The sequence below is a fragment of the Petaurus breviceps genome, unplaced genomic scaffold (genome assembly GCF_028583685.1).
Source record: "Petaurus breviceps papuanus isolate PSGF00001 unplaced genomic scaffold, PetGlider_PUasm1.0 175, whole genome shotgun sequence".
In the NCBI taxonomy this organism is placed as follows: Eukaryota; Metazoa; Chordata; class Mammalia; order Diprotodontia; family Petauridae; genus Petaurus; species Petaurus breviceps.
In genome coordinates, this window is record NW_027185764.1 from 8,602,526 (window position 1) to 8,619,400 (window position 16,875).

A 16,875-nucleotide genomic window follows, 5' to 3' on the forward strand; every position below is an offset into this window, starting at 1 on the left:
CCCTCCAAAAAGCAAAAAAAAGAGAGAGAGAGAATTTGTGGGAAGCAGCCAAAGAAATATTTAAGGAAAAATATATGTCTGAATACTGATGTTATCAATAAAAGAGGGAAAGAACAGATCAATAAATTGATAATGCATCTGAAAATTTAGAAAACCAACAAGGTAAAAGCCTTCAGTTGAGGCGGCCAGGTAGCACAGCAAGTAAGAGCACCGGCTCCAGTGTTGGGATGACCTGGGAATCGAATCTGGGCTCAGGTGCTTAGCACCCACCCAGAAATAACTGGCCACATAACCTTGAGCAAGTTACTTAAACCCGATTGCTTAAAAAAAACAAAAACAAAGCCTTCAGTTAGCCAACAAAATTAGAAATCCTGAAAATCAAAGGAGAGACTTGAAATTTAAAGTGAAAAAAGTCATTGAACTAACAAAACTAAGAACTGTTTTAAGAAAAAAAACTAGACAAGCCATTGGCTAATTTCATTTTTTAAAAAGATAACCAGCATCAAAAATGAAAAGAGTAAGTTTTGCAACCCATGAAAATGAAATAAAAGCAATTCTTAGAAGCCGTTTTGCCCAACTCTATGCCAGTAAACCTGACACTTTTTTTTTTTTAAAGCAATCGGGGTTAAGTAACCTGCTCAAGGTTACACGGCCAGTTATTTCTGGGTGTCGGGCTAAGTATCTGAGCCCGAATTTGATTCCCAGGTCATCCCGACACTGGAGCCGGTGCTCTTACTCACTGAGACACCTGGCCGCCCCTTAAACCTGCAACTCTTAACAAAATGCATGGCTATTTATAAAAATATTTAAATTGTCCAGATTAACAGAAGAGAAAATAGAATACTCACATCCCAGAAAAAGAAATCAAATAAGCCATAAATGAACTAAAAAATAATCAAGAAGAGATGCATTTACAGTCAAATTCTACCAATTTTTAAAGAACAACTAAATCTTTTTTTTTTTTTTTTTAAGCAATTGGGCTCAAGGTTATACGGCCAGTTATTTCTAGGTGTGGTGCTAAGTATCTGAGCCCGGATTCGTTCCCAGGTCATCCCAACTCTGGGGCTGGTGCTCTTACTCGCTGTGCCACCTGGCCTCCCCTAAGCAATTGGAGTTAAGTAACTTGCTCAAGGTTACACAGCCAGGTGTTTCTGGGTGGGTGCTAAGTGTCTGAGCCCGGATTCGATCCCAGGTCATCCCGACTCTGGGGCTAGTGGTCTTACTCGCTGTGCTACCTGGCCGCCCCAAGAACAACTAATTCTAATGCTACACAAAGTGTTTGGAAAAAATAGGTAAAGAATCTTACCAACTTCCTTTGTTGACACAAATATGGTCTTACTACCTAAACTTGGGAGAGTCAAAATAGAAAATGAAAACTATAGACCAATTTCCTTAGGAACCTTGATGCAAAAGTTCTAACTAAAATGCTAGGAAAGAGATTACAGCAGTATATCAAAAGATCATGCACTCTGACCAGGCTGGATTTATACCAGGAATGCATGACTGCTTAGTATTAGGCAAACTATTAGCAAAATCGACCATGTTAACAACAAACACAATAAAAATCATATGATTATATTAATGGATGCAGAAAAGACTTTTGATAAATTGCAATCCCCTATCAAAAGTACAGGAACAAATGGAGCATTCCTTAAAATGATAGGTAGTATTTATCAGAAACCAAGAAACAGGCATTATCTCCAATGGGGATAAGCTTAGAAGGCTTTCTGTTAAGATCTGGAGTGAAGCAAGGATGTCCATGATTGCCCCTACTATTCAATATCGTATTAGAAATGCTAGCTAAACCATTAAAACAACAAAAAGATATTGAAAGAACAAACAGAGGCAGTAATGAGGAAACAAAACTATCACTAGATGTTTTACTTCTTAGAGAAACTTAACAAGTCAACTAAAAAACTAATTGCAATAATTAATAACTTAAGCAAAGTTGCAGGATGTAAAACCCACAGAAGTCATCAACATTTCTGGATATTATCAACAAAATTCAGCAGGAGATAAATTCTTCAGATAGTATAAAACACTTATGAGGCTTCCTGCCAAGACACACACAGGAACAATATGAACACAATTTAAAAAGCACTTTACATAAATACAGATCTAAATAATTGGAGAAATATTAATTAATCATGGGTGGGCTGAGCCAGTGTAATAAAAATCACAATACTACCTAAATTAATTTACTATTTAGTGCCATACCAATCAAATTATCAGAGAATTACTTTGTAGAGCTTTCATTTGTAAGAACAAAAGATCAGAAATATTAAGGGGACCAGTGAAATAAATATATGAAGCATAGAGGATTAACAGTACCAAATCTCAAGACTATATTACAAGACTATAATCATCAAAACAGTTTGGTACTGGGTAAGAGATTGATCGGTAGAAGATTGTTGTTCATTTGTTTCAGTCATATTCAACTCTTTGTGACCTCATTTAGGGTTTTCTTGGCAAAGATGCTGGTAGAATGATTTGCCGTTTCCTTCTCCAGCTCATTTTATAGATTACAAAACTGAGGCAAACAGTTAAATGACTTGCCCAGGAACCCACAGCTAGTAAGTATTTGTAATAGCTCTTTTTGCGTTAGCAAAAAATCAGAACTTAGGGGATATCCATCAATTAGGGAATAGCTGAATAAGTAAGTTAAGGCATGTGAATTTAATGGGATACTATTGTGCTATAAGAAATGATGTTGAAGATGGTTTCAGAAAATCCTGGCAGGACTTGTACAAATTTACTTAAAGTGAAGTGAGCAGAAACACAGAAACAATTTATATAGTTAACAGCAATATTGTTAAAATAATCAACCCTGAAGGACTTCTACACAATGACCAACCACAATTCCCAAGGACTCATGATAAAACGTGCTATCCACCTACAAATAGAGAACTGTTGGACTTAGTAGAGATTGAAGCATTTTTTTCTTTTTCTTTCTTTTTTTAGAACATGGCTAAAGTAGAAATTTGTTTTGTGTGTCTTTGTATATTTGTAATGGCTTCAATTTTGATTGCTTTCTTGATTGGTAGAGTTGGAGGAGTAGAGGACAAAATTTGGAACTAATAATAAAATAAAATTTTATTAGGAAAAAAAAATTTCCTAGTCTCAACAGAAGATAAAATATGAACTAGATATTAGTCTCTGGTAATAACTTGTTTTAAAATTAAGCAAGAGCACTATAATATTAGGAAGCCTCTATTTTTTTAATCTCTATAAAATAGAAGTAAAAAAATAAAGGAAAAGGTAGTTTACCACTGAGAAATGTTAAAACAAAACTATAGAACTACTACCTTGGTTTTCTCTTACTCTTCTAACCCCCCTCCCCCCATTCCCCCTGTTAATTCATGTTTTCTCATGGGATGGGAAATTAGACCCAGTTGCTTTTGAGATAACTTAAGGGTTCTTTGTATATTTGTTTGTTGTGTTGGAAACACATCCCATTAGCAGTTTTTATTAATTTTCTGCTTCTCTTTCATTTCAGGTGTCTAAAGTGGACTATTTTGACTTTTCTAAACTTACTCCTCTTGACCAGCGTTGCTTTATACAAGCTACTGATCTACTCATGGAAGATTTCAAGATGCTCAGCACTCAGGACATCAAGTGGGCACTACATGAGCTCAAGGGACACTATGCAATCACCAGAAAGGTTCTCCACTTATGTTCTTAGATTCCTTTTCATATCCCACTCCTACTTCTTCCCCAGTATCTACATAAAGAGGTCAGATTAAAGGATTGAGTGTGGTTTCCCTGCCAGAACAAAAAGTGAAGGTGTGGCCTTTGGGGGGAGGACAGGGACAGGAGATTCTTGGGAGCTGGCAGATTTTGAAATGGAAGGATTCTGAGAAGTCACCCAGGTTAAAACCTTTCAGTTTGCTATTGGTCCTGGGGTGGCTAGGTAGTACAGTGAATAGAGCACCAGCCCTGGAGTCAGGAGGACCTGAGTTCAAATCCGGCCTCAGCCGCTTAACACTTACTAGCCGTGTGACCTTGGGCAAGTCACTTAACCCCAAATGCCCTGCCTTCCCCCCTCCAAAAAGAAAAAAAAAGAGAATCTGAGACCCAAAGAGGTTGTCCAAGGTAGGACTGAATAGAGGAGAAATTTGATCCTTTTCCTTTCTCCAGAGGCCTTAAAGAAGAGCAGAAATGTGATAGACATAACAATCATCTTCATGGTAGGATGCTCAAATGCTAGGACTGATTACTAAGGGAAGTGGTCTTTAAGAAAAAAAGATCTTTAAGAAAAAAACTAGACAGATGTGTGACACTAAGGAATAAAAAGGACTAAAACCTGCTGTACCTTTTTGCACAGTCATTAAGACTAACATATATATATATAACAGTGGTTCTCACAGTATAGAACAGCCCTGAAGGCCTGTCATGGTGTATTCTGTACTTTTTAAACATACACCTTATATTTCTCATAAATAACTATTGGTGTGTCTTTGGGTTGGTAATCCTCATCAAAGACACCACTCCTTGTCAACATTACTGTTACTGTGACTAGCCTTGAAAAAATTCCTCCCTCTGTCATCTGATCTGTATCCATTTAGGAGGCTGCAGGATATCTCTGGTTAATTCCTTTTTACTTGAACTAGATGCTGATCCAAGATTGGAGGAGGCAGTGACCAAAGGGAGTGTACTTTACCATGGGATATCTGCAAGTTGCTTCTAGCTTTATGATGTGATTTTATGAATTGACCCTGTTATTCTCTTTGAAGAGCCACTTAGTTCTACATTTTCCAGTAACCAGGATGCTCTGCTCCTATTGACATTTCTTCTCACAATCAGTTAGACTTTTCCTAGAAAGCAGTTACTTCCTATACCTGCCCAAGCAGCCTTAGGTATGACCTGAATTGTTTATGACCTGGCATCATGGAAATTTTCCCAGCCGGCATTGTAGAGCAGCTTATGACCAGAAAGTCCCTGCTTTCTGTTAGCATATGGGAAACGGGTGCCATGAAGGACAGGTGAGAGGAAGCAAGGGGAAAATAGATTTGTGTGTGTGTGTGTGTATTCAGAAGAGATAAACTTGTTTTCTGTAAACATAAAAAAAGAAATGCTTCTTAGTCAAGAATGGAAACTAGGATTTATGGTTAGTGAGGTGTGAGGTAAGGTAATTCACGTCAGATTTCTTTGAAAGATTTGTAAGATCAGACCTTTGTTGTCCAGTGGGGTAGGACTTGATGAATTAACATGGACTTTCACATTCAATTAGATGGTTATTTATTAAAAGCCTCCTACAGACAGTGCTTGCTTTACATAAGTGGACCATTGCACAAATTTTTATGTAATGTGAATTTGCCTTCTGGACATGGGGAAAGGGAAGAGTGGTGGGAGGAAGGGGTCTGTGTGTCCATAAAAGGAAGCTGTCAAAGGATTCAAGGACATTTTGGGGTTAGGGAAAGAAAAGTGAGAGTGGGAGGAGAAACCTAGTGAGGGCCTGGGGCTAGCCACGTGGGGGCTAGACAGGAGAGGATGGGGACAGATCCTTGGTACCTGAATGAGGACTTTTGGGGACTAGATACTTGGGCGGGGGAGGGCAGAGGTCTTTTCTCTTGACTTTGCAGGTCTGCAACAAAGCCCCCATCTGGCGGTGGCTTCACTTGGAGGGTTTTTTAGTTGCTTTTTTTTTTGTTTTGATTTAATGTGTGGAGGTCTCAGAGAGAAAGAGGGCAGTGCTGTACAGTAAAGTCAACATAAGTGATTTTTTTGCAATGCAGATTTCTTTCAGAATTATTTGCTTTATTTACATAAAGTTAAGTTTATTTAATGTGAATTTATGTAAAGCAAGAACTGTCTGTATGTGCAAGTCCCCTGAGCTGGAGATCCAAAGACAAAACAAAAAACAACCCCTACCTTCAAGAAGTTGACATTCTGCCCGGGGAGTTAAAACATTTACATAGATAATTCCGTATTCTACAGTATTTAGGTTTCCACTTGAGAGTAGGTGATACAAATCTGTAGTGGACCTTAGGGTGCACCATTATATGATTTACCCCAATGGCATTCAAAAGCTCATGAAGTAGGATCAGAGAGGGCAGACTGATAAGGGATACTCCTGAGTTGGTGTTTGCCAAGGTATGTGTGCCAGTAGGACAAGAGGGTGAGGAAATCAAGGATGTGGTTTAGTATGAGTTGAGGTGGTTAAACAACAGTATTAATCCATAATTGGAAATCATGATGAGGGCAGAAAGGATGAAGAATAGGTTTGGGATGATTGCACGTGTATAACCTATATCAAATTGTTTGTCATGAAGAGGGAAGAGGAGAATTTGAAGGTCAGAATTTTATAAAAATAAACATTAAAATATTTTTGCATGTAACTGAGGGGAAAAAAGGTTCAGGAAAAGCAACCAGAGGAAGAGGATGGAGGGACAGGAGTTAAAAGAGTACTTTGCCAAAGCATTTCAATGAGCTTCCCTGTGTTTTGCAAAGTAAGTTGTAACATTTAAAGCTGCTTTGGCACTTCATCATAAGCTATTCTTAGGTAGGATCCATGTCTTAGGACAAAGAGCTGTAGTCTATGGTCACTTCAGCCTTTATGTTTTGAGGCCAGGATTTCATGCTTCTGATGTGGGACATGAAACAGAACCTCTGATGTAATTTTAAGTATGTGAGATGGCATCCTAATTTGGAGTGCACATTGACCATCCAAGAGCTCTGCAGAAAAGGGCAAAGCTCACAGTTATGAACAGTCTCTATAAATCGTGGCAGATTTTTTTAGTTCATCTCTTTTTGGTACAAATAGTTGTACATTGGGACAAGTCTTCTGATGATTACATTACAAACTATGTAGTTTCTAAGGCTTTTAACTTTTTATTTCTGCTCTTTGGGAGCTATCCAAAACACTAAACGTTTTTAATGAAGCAGCTTAATAAGCTGCAAAAACAAGCCTTAAAATTTGAAAGAAGAGCTTTCAGATGGGCCATATACAGATAAATACATTGTCTTTATCTTAACTATTTTGGTTAATCAGCCAACAAACTTTTATTAAACACCTATATGCTAGGCACTAGGGATACAGATACAAAGAATAGAGCATTCTATTCCGTCTTTCCATCAGACTGGTTCCAAAATGATGACTTTTCTTCCTCATAGTTCTGTTTTCTCTGCTTGATAATCTAGTAAAGTTGAAGCTCACTCTTTGACCTTGTAATCATGTTTTTAGTGGCGGACTGTGGTGTCATAATTCTCAGATTGCTTCACCACAGGACAAAACAAGCAGGGGGTGGAGGTGGGTAGAGGGGTGTGTGCAAGAAACCTTTACAAAGTAGCATCTTTTGAAACAGCAGGAAAAGATCGAAAACTACTAGCAAACTAATGTTTTATTTTTTAGATCTTGTCATTTCATCTCAGTCCCCAAAAGTACTTTACTAAAGCTCTCCTATTGATACATAGCTGTTTGAATGGAGCCTGTGTACTAACAGTGACTGTATAGTCAGGAAAGTCTGATGGCCTTCTGGTATGGCAATCAATACCTAATGGAAAGAGCTCTAATCTCAGCTCAGCAGCTGCCATTATGACCTTGGACAAGTCTCTTCATTTTTAATGGGCTTCAGTTTCCTCATCTGTAAAATAAGGGCCATGGATGACATACTCTCAGATCCCCTCCAGTTCAAATTCTGTGATTCAGCAAAGTATCATCAGTATTTCATTGATGGTTTGAAATATCAGTCATGTAAGAACAGAATTGATGGTCTCGTTTGGGGAGAGGTGGTGATTTTTTCAAAGTATGTTCCCCACTGCTCTGAACCAAAATGAAAAAGTTAGAATAATGATCCTAAAATGTATTCTGCAGAGCCAGTTTTTGCTTCTTTGAGATGACCTAAAGTCATAATCTCCTTTTAGTAGTTAACAGTTACAATAAAGCATTTATTCAAAAAGACTATTCTTTTGCAACCGCTGATCTCTCTTGAATGATCTTAACTTTGTAATAGGACTTTTCTGTGATGAAATCACCTAATGTTACTTTGTTTGCTAAGTAATGGGAGAGAGTTTTTTCCATAGGTGTCATTAAGCTAAGCATTATTTACTTTTCAACTCTATTTCTTTCTCCCCAGCTCCATGATTTCCACAAGAAAAACCATAAGAGATGCAAACATCTCTACAAAGAAAACACACAGCTCAAGGATCTTGAATAGGCATATACATATTATAAGTTCTTCTGGAGCAGAAATGCTCTCTGTATTGTTTTTATATTCCATATATTGCTAGTATTATAGAAGTCACTTACTAAATGTTGTTCTGACACTTTGCAGCATTCCACATCTGTGGTTCCCTACTATTCAGATGAGAGAGGAAAGGTGCCAATTTGCTATTCTCTTCTGGGCCAAAGCATTCAGCTCCATTTTATTGTACTTTTATCACTATAATACTTATACATATTGTTTTCTTGGTTCATTTCTTGCATTAGTGCATAAAGATCTTCCCATCTTTCTTAGAATTCTTGTCACTTCTTACAGCACAATTATACTGCATTGCATTCATATATCACAATTTCTTCAGCCCTTCCCTGGTCAGTGGGCACTCTCCACCATTTTCCCTTATTTGCTGTCACAAAAAAATGTTGTCATAACCATCTTGGCATATTTGGGACCTTGCTTTTTGTCTTAGTTTATTTTAACCTCTATTACTTAGTTTCATAATACCCAGGGCTTAAAGAGCCTACTAAAAAAATGACAATAAGATGACAAGATAGCAACCCAACAGGTCTTCTAGGCTTCTCTTGCCCACAGAATATTGTCGTAAACTTTTGTCATAAGATACTTCATTGTATTGTTTTCAATTTTTTGTACCAGACAAGAAAATTGAGGTACAAGAAACTTTAGCCATTGCCACATTTGTCTGAAAAAGTCATCAATAAACATTTATTAAACACCTGCTGTGTGCCAGGCACTGTGCTAAGCTCTGGGGATACAAAGAGAGACAACATAAGGTCCCTGCCCTCAAGGAGCTCACAGTCCAATGGGGGAGACAACAAGCAAACAAATACATATAGATCGGATGGGGGGAGGTGAGAAATATTGACGAGTCAGAGATGATTCCTAGGTTCACCGGGAAGATGGACTTGTCCTCCACAGTAATAGAGAAGTTGGTAGGAGATAGGGATGGTTATGGCAAAAGAGCATTAGTTCCATTTTGGACATGTTTAAGATGTCTACTGACCATCTAATTTAAGATGTCTGAAAGGGAATTGCAGATGTGAGATTGGAGATCAGCAGAGAATTTGGGACAAGATAGGTAGATGTGAGAATCATCAACATATAGATGGTAATTAAATCCATGGGAGCTGTTGTGGTTATCAAGCGAAATAGCAGAGGGAGAAGAGAAGGGGGCCAAGAGAGACCAGGACTTACTATATATAATCATTCAGCTTCTCAGACAGTTCACTGTGGACATCTGAGTTTAACTACATATAACGCCTTAATAGCAAGATGGATAATTCTCTTGAAACATTATCTTAACATTCACCTTAAATGGTGGCATTGAAATAGGAAAAGGAGGGGAAATGGCTAATTAGAAATAGCTAAGTTAAAATGGAAACTGAGACCTAACATTACCTCATGTTGACACAGGTATAGCCTTAATAGATTCACAGGGAAGTCTTGGTATAACTATCACAGCAAGAGCTGGAGGTGGGAAGGGTACCCTCAGTTCACAGTTCAGACCTTCTAATTATATGGAATTATATGGAAGAAATTGGCATCAATCAAAATAAGACTAACAGGGTGGGATAGGAGGGGATCTGTTGTCCTCAGTCTTATGTATAAACAGTTTTCTGACTAGTAAGTAGCAGTTTGGCTAACTTGTTAATGATTTTAGAAATTTTTCCTTTGTAATTGACATAAAATATTTTTCCCCAGTATTTTAAAAGGGAAACAAAAGCAGGTATTATGTAATTAAAACCCAGTTACCTTTTTGGATATAGTCTTTTAGTTAAGTGGCAGCATTATGTAATAAAAAGTCAAGAGCTCTGGACCATGAGTCAGAAGACTGTGTTCTAATTCTAGATTTTTTACTTAATGAGGGGATGACTTGGGTAAGTCACGTAACTTTGTACTTTTCTCTTTAAAATGAAAATAGTGGGGGCAGCCAGGTGGCACAGTGAATAGAGCACTGGCCCTGGAGTCAGGAGGACCTGAGTTCAAATCCAGATTAACACTTAACACGTACTTGCTGTATGACCTTGGGCAAGTCACTTAACCCCAATTGCCCTCCCCCCTCTCCAAAAAATTTTTAAAAGAAAGAAAGAAAGAAATAAAAATATCTGCCCTCTCAACCTGTGGGGCCAGGGTGAGGCTCATCAGATGAAGTTATATGTATGAAAATGCTTTCTCAGCTCTAAAGTATTATTATGTAAATTTTTTATCTTTCTACATGTTATTACTCATCTGTTTAAAAATTTGGAAGTGGAAAAAATCTTCATGATGCTGAAGTATTGACTTTCCTTTTCCCTACCCCCAATAAATAAGTGGATACCATTTACGTGGGAAGAGGTGTACAAGTACTCCTGGGAGTCACACCCTTAACTCATAAAGCTTAATTATTAGTTGTCAGAGCAGGGAGCAGTTGTCATTTAGGGTAAACATAGGACATTGATTATAGGATTATAAATTTAGAATTTCAAGAGAGCTTGAGATCATCTAGTTCAGCCTTCCCATATACAAATGGGAAAACTGAGGCCCAGATAAGTTAACTGGAACTTCAGTAAGATTGCACAATTAGTGAATAGCAGAGCCCAGATTTGAATTCCTCCATGTCTTCTGATTACATAACTAGGACTTTTTCCACAATACCACACTGCCTTTCTCATAGACTTCAAAGGGGTTCACTTTGGGGATGGGGACTACTGGGATGGAGCAAAGTAGTTGTTTATAAAGCAGGTGGGAGAATAACCAAAACAAACTACACATCTCCCATTATTGCTCGAGGCTAAAGAGTTGACCCTGAAATTACTGATAGCACATACAAACCCAACCTGTAATCTAGGAGCTAAGAGCAGAAAAAGGGGTGGGAGTAAAGGCAGACACACATTATATCTTCTCCTCCATTTGAAATACATCATTTTTAGATGTATTACAGAGAAATTGGATGCCAGTCTTATTTCTCTAGCTCTAACAATTGTAGGTTTTAATTTTTGGCAATTTAGTTATAACAGTATTTCATTCTAAATTACAATTTATATCCCATTGAGTTCCTTATAATGGAATTATTATCAAAATCTCTGTTTCCCTTACTTCCCTCTTCCCCCCACCATAGCTAACATTTCATTTTGGTTAGTCCTCTGCTTTGTCAGCATTTTAGCATGGTTGGGAAGATGACAGATGAAACTATCATGTTTATTTTGTTTCTATTTAGTAACCCTAGTAAGAAATTTGGTCAAAATGAGGGTTTTGGATTATGTGCATTTAAATTTTTCCATATTCATCCTGACCTTTCCCCACTCTCCCAGTCCAATTTCTATGAATAATTGAAAGTTGCCTAAGTTTAGTAACCTTTTCCATTTTTTAATTTTAGGCCTTTTCTGATGCCATTAAAAAATGGCAGGAGCTATTACCAGAAGCCAGTGGAAAGAGAAAAAAGAGGAAAGAAATGAATCAGTATTCTTACATAGATTTCAAATTTGAACAAGGTAAATGGAAAACTGTGTGTGAGTGTTCCTACCTTGTATGAAGCCATTCTGCGGAACTTATCCATTTACCCACAGCAGTCAAGTAAATGTAGCTATTTTGTGGGGTGCTTTAGCAAATATACCTGAATAAGAGCCCTTGTTCATAAACTCATTTCAAGGTCAAATACTGATAGGGAACAGGTGTTTTAAGGGCACATGAAAGTTTGAGGAAACATTTCAAGTATTTCCTATTCATTCCTGGAGCATATACTGACAAGAAAAAGAACCTTTTGTGAGGCAGAAAATCACATGTAAATAGGTACTGTTTGGTTCGACTCTGGTCCAGAAAAAACTGGCTTCCAATGTCTGCCATGAGCTCATAGTATACCAGGCTAAAAATTTAGATGGACAAGCCATCATTACTAAGGAATCACTTGAGAACCTGAGAGACCAACTTTTGGAACTTTTTAAGTTTAGAAATCCTGCTGTACAGACTTTAAAACACATGCCCTTTAGATGCCTCCTTGATTGCTCTCATTCTTGAGGATAAAAAACTATGGAAACTCTTTACTAAATGAAAGATTCATGTCATCTGCAAGATATAAAATTAATAAAATTTACAGGAAGCTTCCCTTGAGTTGCATGTTCCCTGGGTGGGGGCCACAGGGGACTTTTTCTTACCACCTTTTCCTCAAAATCACTGCTATATTTGAACACATTTTCTCCCATTGAGCCTTTTCCTTTTTATTAGTTGATCCCTCTGTGTTACTGTCCAGACTTGTATGATTTCAAGTACACTTAAAACAATAATTCCTTTAAAGAAATTCAGAATTAGGAACTCTTTATAAGGGTATAGAATCCTGGAGTTGGAAGAGACCTCAGAGATCACCTCCCTCTCAGTTGAAGAACTCCCTTGATGATACCTCGGACAGGTGGTTATCCAGCCTCTGTTTGACTCCTTTTTCTGGCTAATACCTTACTTCTTTTCTTTTTTCTTTTTTTTTTTTTGATGCCTTACTTCTTTATGAGATGGTTCATGCCATAGTTGTACAGTTTGGATTTTTATAGAGGTCTTAAAAATCTACTTCCTATTGCCTTTCACTTGTCTTGCCAAAATTCTGCCTTCTGGAGCAACACAGAGTAAATCTAAGCCTTCTTTCACATGCCTTCAGTACTTCAAAAGGTACCCATTGGTTTGGGTACTCCCTCCCCAATGCAGAGCAAAAATAATCCTGCCACAGTAGTCTGCATGTGTTGTCTCAGAAAAATTTAAAAATCGTTGCTTAGCAGTCTACCTTCTGATGATGAACTTCTCCAGACTTAGCTGAGCTGGTCCTTTTTGGTTTGGTAGCACCTACCAGAGCTTGTGCTCTGTTAATGCAGCTGTCAGGAGCCCCTGGTCTACTCCCTCCATCTTACTGCATTGGAATGAGGCTTTTGTAGAAGTTTCATATGACAGTGCTTCCTTCAGTATTTCAGACTGCTCTCATGTTCCTGTCTCTCACCTCCACTCCTCAAAAGAATAAATAACGAGGTCATGATGAGGTGACCATTTATTAGGTTGTGGTACAGGAGACGAGATTCTTGTTGAGTATGGGCGGGACTAGATGATCTCTAAGATCTCTTCCAAATTGGAATGTGTGTTTCAAATCTTTCTGCATATGTATGCATGACAAAAACGGACAATCAATGAACTTGTAGTTTCCCCATACAAATTTGTCAAGCTTAGTATTCTCTAAGATCTTTGTGATAATTTTCTTTTAACTTAAATGTAGCAACTTACACTTACATTTTTGCTAAATTTCATCTTAGTTGTTTTTCCCAGTCACTTTATTTAAGGAAAGAAAATAATCATCCTCTTTGTTTTTGGATGTACGTATTGTACAGTGACTTGTGGGGTTTTCTCATGAAACATTTAATTGAATTTAAATCTTAAATTGTACCATATTTCAGCCCATGTGTTATCTCCATTGGGAATTATATAAACACTGCAGTATTAAATTCACATATAGAAACAGGAAAGCAGAATTATATAAAGCATAAAATAGAAATATAAATCAATATGAGTGGATCAGTTTTAAAATGGAATTTTTTGTGGTCACATTGCTTGTTAACTGCTGTTTTAGATGTTCTAGATAGTGACTGAAGGGAAAAGAAAAAAATACAGAAACACATAAATTGTTTGTCACTGATTTCTAGCATAGGTTTGAAAACTTCTATGCCAACTCCCTAAATCGAAGCAGATTTTTTTTCTTTTGAGGACAAATTTCTATTTAGCAGAGGAGAATACTTTTATTCCTTTAAAAAGGTATTAATCATGTGTCATAATACTCTATACCCTATGGAAAATACAAAGATCAATATAACTCCCCTAAGATTCTAATAAAAGAGAAATAAATACTGTAGGAAAGTTTCAAAGAAAATGCACAACTATGAGAAGTCATACTGAGTTTTGGTTGAAGATTCACAGAGAAGGTGATATTTGAGAGTAGGTACAATAGTGGAGCAGAGTGGGTTTGGGAACAGCATGTGCTCTAGTTTGGCTGAAACCAAGGGTATGTGTAGCAGGAAGTAGTGGGGGATCTGACTGGAAGCATAAAGAGTGAGTGGGTCAGACTGGAAGGAATTCAATATGAAGACCCAAATTCCTGGCACTGTATCTTTTGCTGAAGTTTTCACTGTCTTCTATTCTTTAGGTGATGTAAAAATAGAAAAGCGGATGTTCTTTCTGGAAAATAAACGTCGACACTGGAGGTCCTATGAGAGACGTTCACTCCTTCCACCTGTGAGAAAAGAGCAAGAATTTTATGAGAAGAAAGCCAAGGAGATGGCCGAGGTGAGACCTCTGGGCTGGGGGGTTGGGATAAAAGGTGGGAGAGGGGGGTGGGGTATGATAACTTGTTCAATACTCAGACTGTGAGAAGGGTAGTGTTGTGGTTCCTTACCACACATAGTAGGTAGTATGTGTGTGCTTGACTTGGGATGAAGAAGGGAGCAGAAACCCAAGTTCTAAACAAGGCTTTTTATTTGACACATCTGTAATAAACAAATCTCTTCCCTTTGCCTCAGTTTCCTAATAAAACAAAGGAGATGAACTAGAAGTCTTTAATATTCCTTACAGTTCTGAGATTCTGTCATTTTCCTCCTCCTGGAGAAGTAATTCTGGAAAGGGGAAGAATAGGGAAACTTAGCAGAGTGATGAGATTATCACCTGGCAACATTTTGGATCATGGAGATGATTATTTGTTAGGGAGGTATCCTCCTTCCTTTTTTTTCTATTTTTCATATCTTCAGTTTTAGTCCTTATGTTGCCTTAAGTTCAAATAAAAATATTCTTTTTTTTTTTTGTGGATACAAAGGAATTGACATTCATATAGACTGTTAAGCTAATAAGAAAATTGGCTTTTGTCTTAGATTTTATTTTCAGAACACAGGTGAGAAGACTATTTAGGATTATTTATAGTTTTCTTTTTCTCTCATGAGCACTGATTATGAATTCTTAGCAGATATGAATGAGAATAAGTTTTATTTACAAGGAGTTAAGTGTGACGCTTCCCAAATTCCATTTATATTCTGTTTCCTCAGAAAGCCAATTCTGGCTGTAAGGCCCCAGTTTGCAGTCCCTTTATGGTGGTTTATGACACAGAACACCGGAATAGAAGTCAGAAACCTGGGGATTTGTCCCAGTTCTGTCACTGATAACCATTATAACCTCATACAATTCACTTCACATCTGTGGACATAGTCTTCTCATTGGTAGAATGAGAAGATTGTACTAAGTGGTCTCTTTGGTCCTTTTCAGCTTCACATTTCAATACTTACATGATTTAGTCCTCATAGCAAGATGCCTTTTGATACTGACCTTAAGATCTATGAGGAAACTGTTCTTACCCTATTTTTTAAAGAAATTAAAATATTTCTTAAGAAGAACACATCCCCATTATTACATATGTTCAACATACTACAAAAAGAAGTTACTTCAAATGGCAACTGAAAAATAAAGCTTGACAAATTTATCACTGATCTCAGTTCAGTTCCCTTGATTTTCTATTTAGGGGAGTTTTATTCAATCTCTTTGTCTTTTAAAACCTAATAAATCTGGTATCAGTTGGCAAGACTTTATTTACCATCAGCTCTGGGGCCCTGACACTGTGCTGGGCTCCAAGAATCCCCTCCCTGCTCCTGCTCCCCCCGACCCCCACCCCTGCCAATGTGTTTTATGTGTGGGTTTTACAGTGGGAATGTTGACTAATGTATTTCTTCAGATTTTTTTGTTGTCATTTTGCACATATATAGTATCTCCTTAACCTAACTGGTCATGCCACCTCCTGCACCGCCTTAATGGAAAGTGGGAGCCAGCTTGCCTCCTCTTTATATCAGATTACTTCTCTGTGCTCTTGCTCCTCCTTTCTTCTTTTTTTTTGCTTTTTGGAGGGCAATTGGAGTTAAGTGACTTGCCCAGGGTCACATGGCTCTTGTGTGAAGTGTCTGAGGTCAGATTTGAACTCAGGTCCTCCTGACTTCAAGGGCCAGTGCTCTATTCACTTCACTACCTAGCCACCCTCTTCCTTTCTTCTTTTAATCATAAGACAGGTGGGCATTTATTAAATGCCTTTTAAGTTCCAGGGTCTCTTTTAAAACTCTGAGGATACAAATAAAAGAAATGAAACAATCTCTTTTCAAAAGGAACTTTCATTTTAATGGAGTAGACACAGAGAGAGAGTATACATACAGAATAAGGAGAATAAATGCGAGGAAGTACAAAGTAGTGCAATACAACTTAATTTTATGGGGAGGCAGGGTAAGTAAGATTTCATATCGAAGTTGGTTCATGAGAGGGGTACAGTAGCTCAGAAGTAAGGAGGGAGTACATTGTAGGCATGGGCAGTGACCATATAAAGATGGTATGTGAAGAACAAAGATAGGACCGGTTTGGCTGGACCACAAAATGAGGAAGGGTTAGTAATGGCCCTTGAAGTTAGAAAAATAAGTTGGCTAGATTATAAAGGGCCTAGCAACTCAACAAAGGAATTTATTTGAATATAAAAATTGATGGAAAATCACAGGTGGTTATTGAGTTAGGGGAATGAGGTGCTTAAGGAAAACCACTTTGGCAGCAAGTGTGTAGAATGAAGTAGAATGGAAAAAGACTTGAAACTTTAAAGAAAATCACTTACAAGACTGTTGAGAAATAATCTAGGCAAAAGGTAAAGGGCCTGAGTTAAGCTGGCATATGTGTGAATAGAGAG

At 37.6% G+C, this 16,875-nt stretch overlaps 1 protein-coding gene across 1 annotated transcript in view; it reads left to right on the forward strand.

Moving 5' to 3' along the window:
- RNF216 (ring finger protein 216) overlaps window positions 1-16,875 on the forward strand; it is a 196,629-nt gene that overhangs the window by 79,042 nt on the left and 100,712 nt on the right. The window contains exons 7-9 of the mRNA XM_069084744.1: window positions 3,497-3,661; window positions 11,533-11,647; window positions 14,323-14,462. Of these exons, the coding sequence (XP_068940845.1) occupies window positions 3,497-3,661; window positions 11,533-11,647; window positions 14,323-14,462 (420 nt within the window). The remainder of the gene's footprint in view (window positions 1-3,496; window positions 3,662-11,532; window positions 11,648-14,322; window positions 14,463-16,875) is intronic.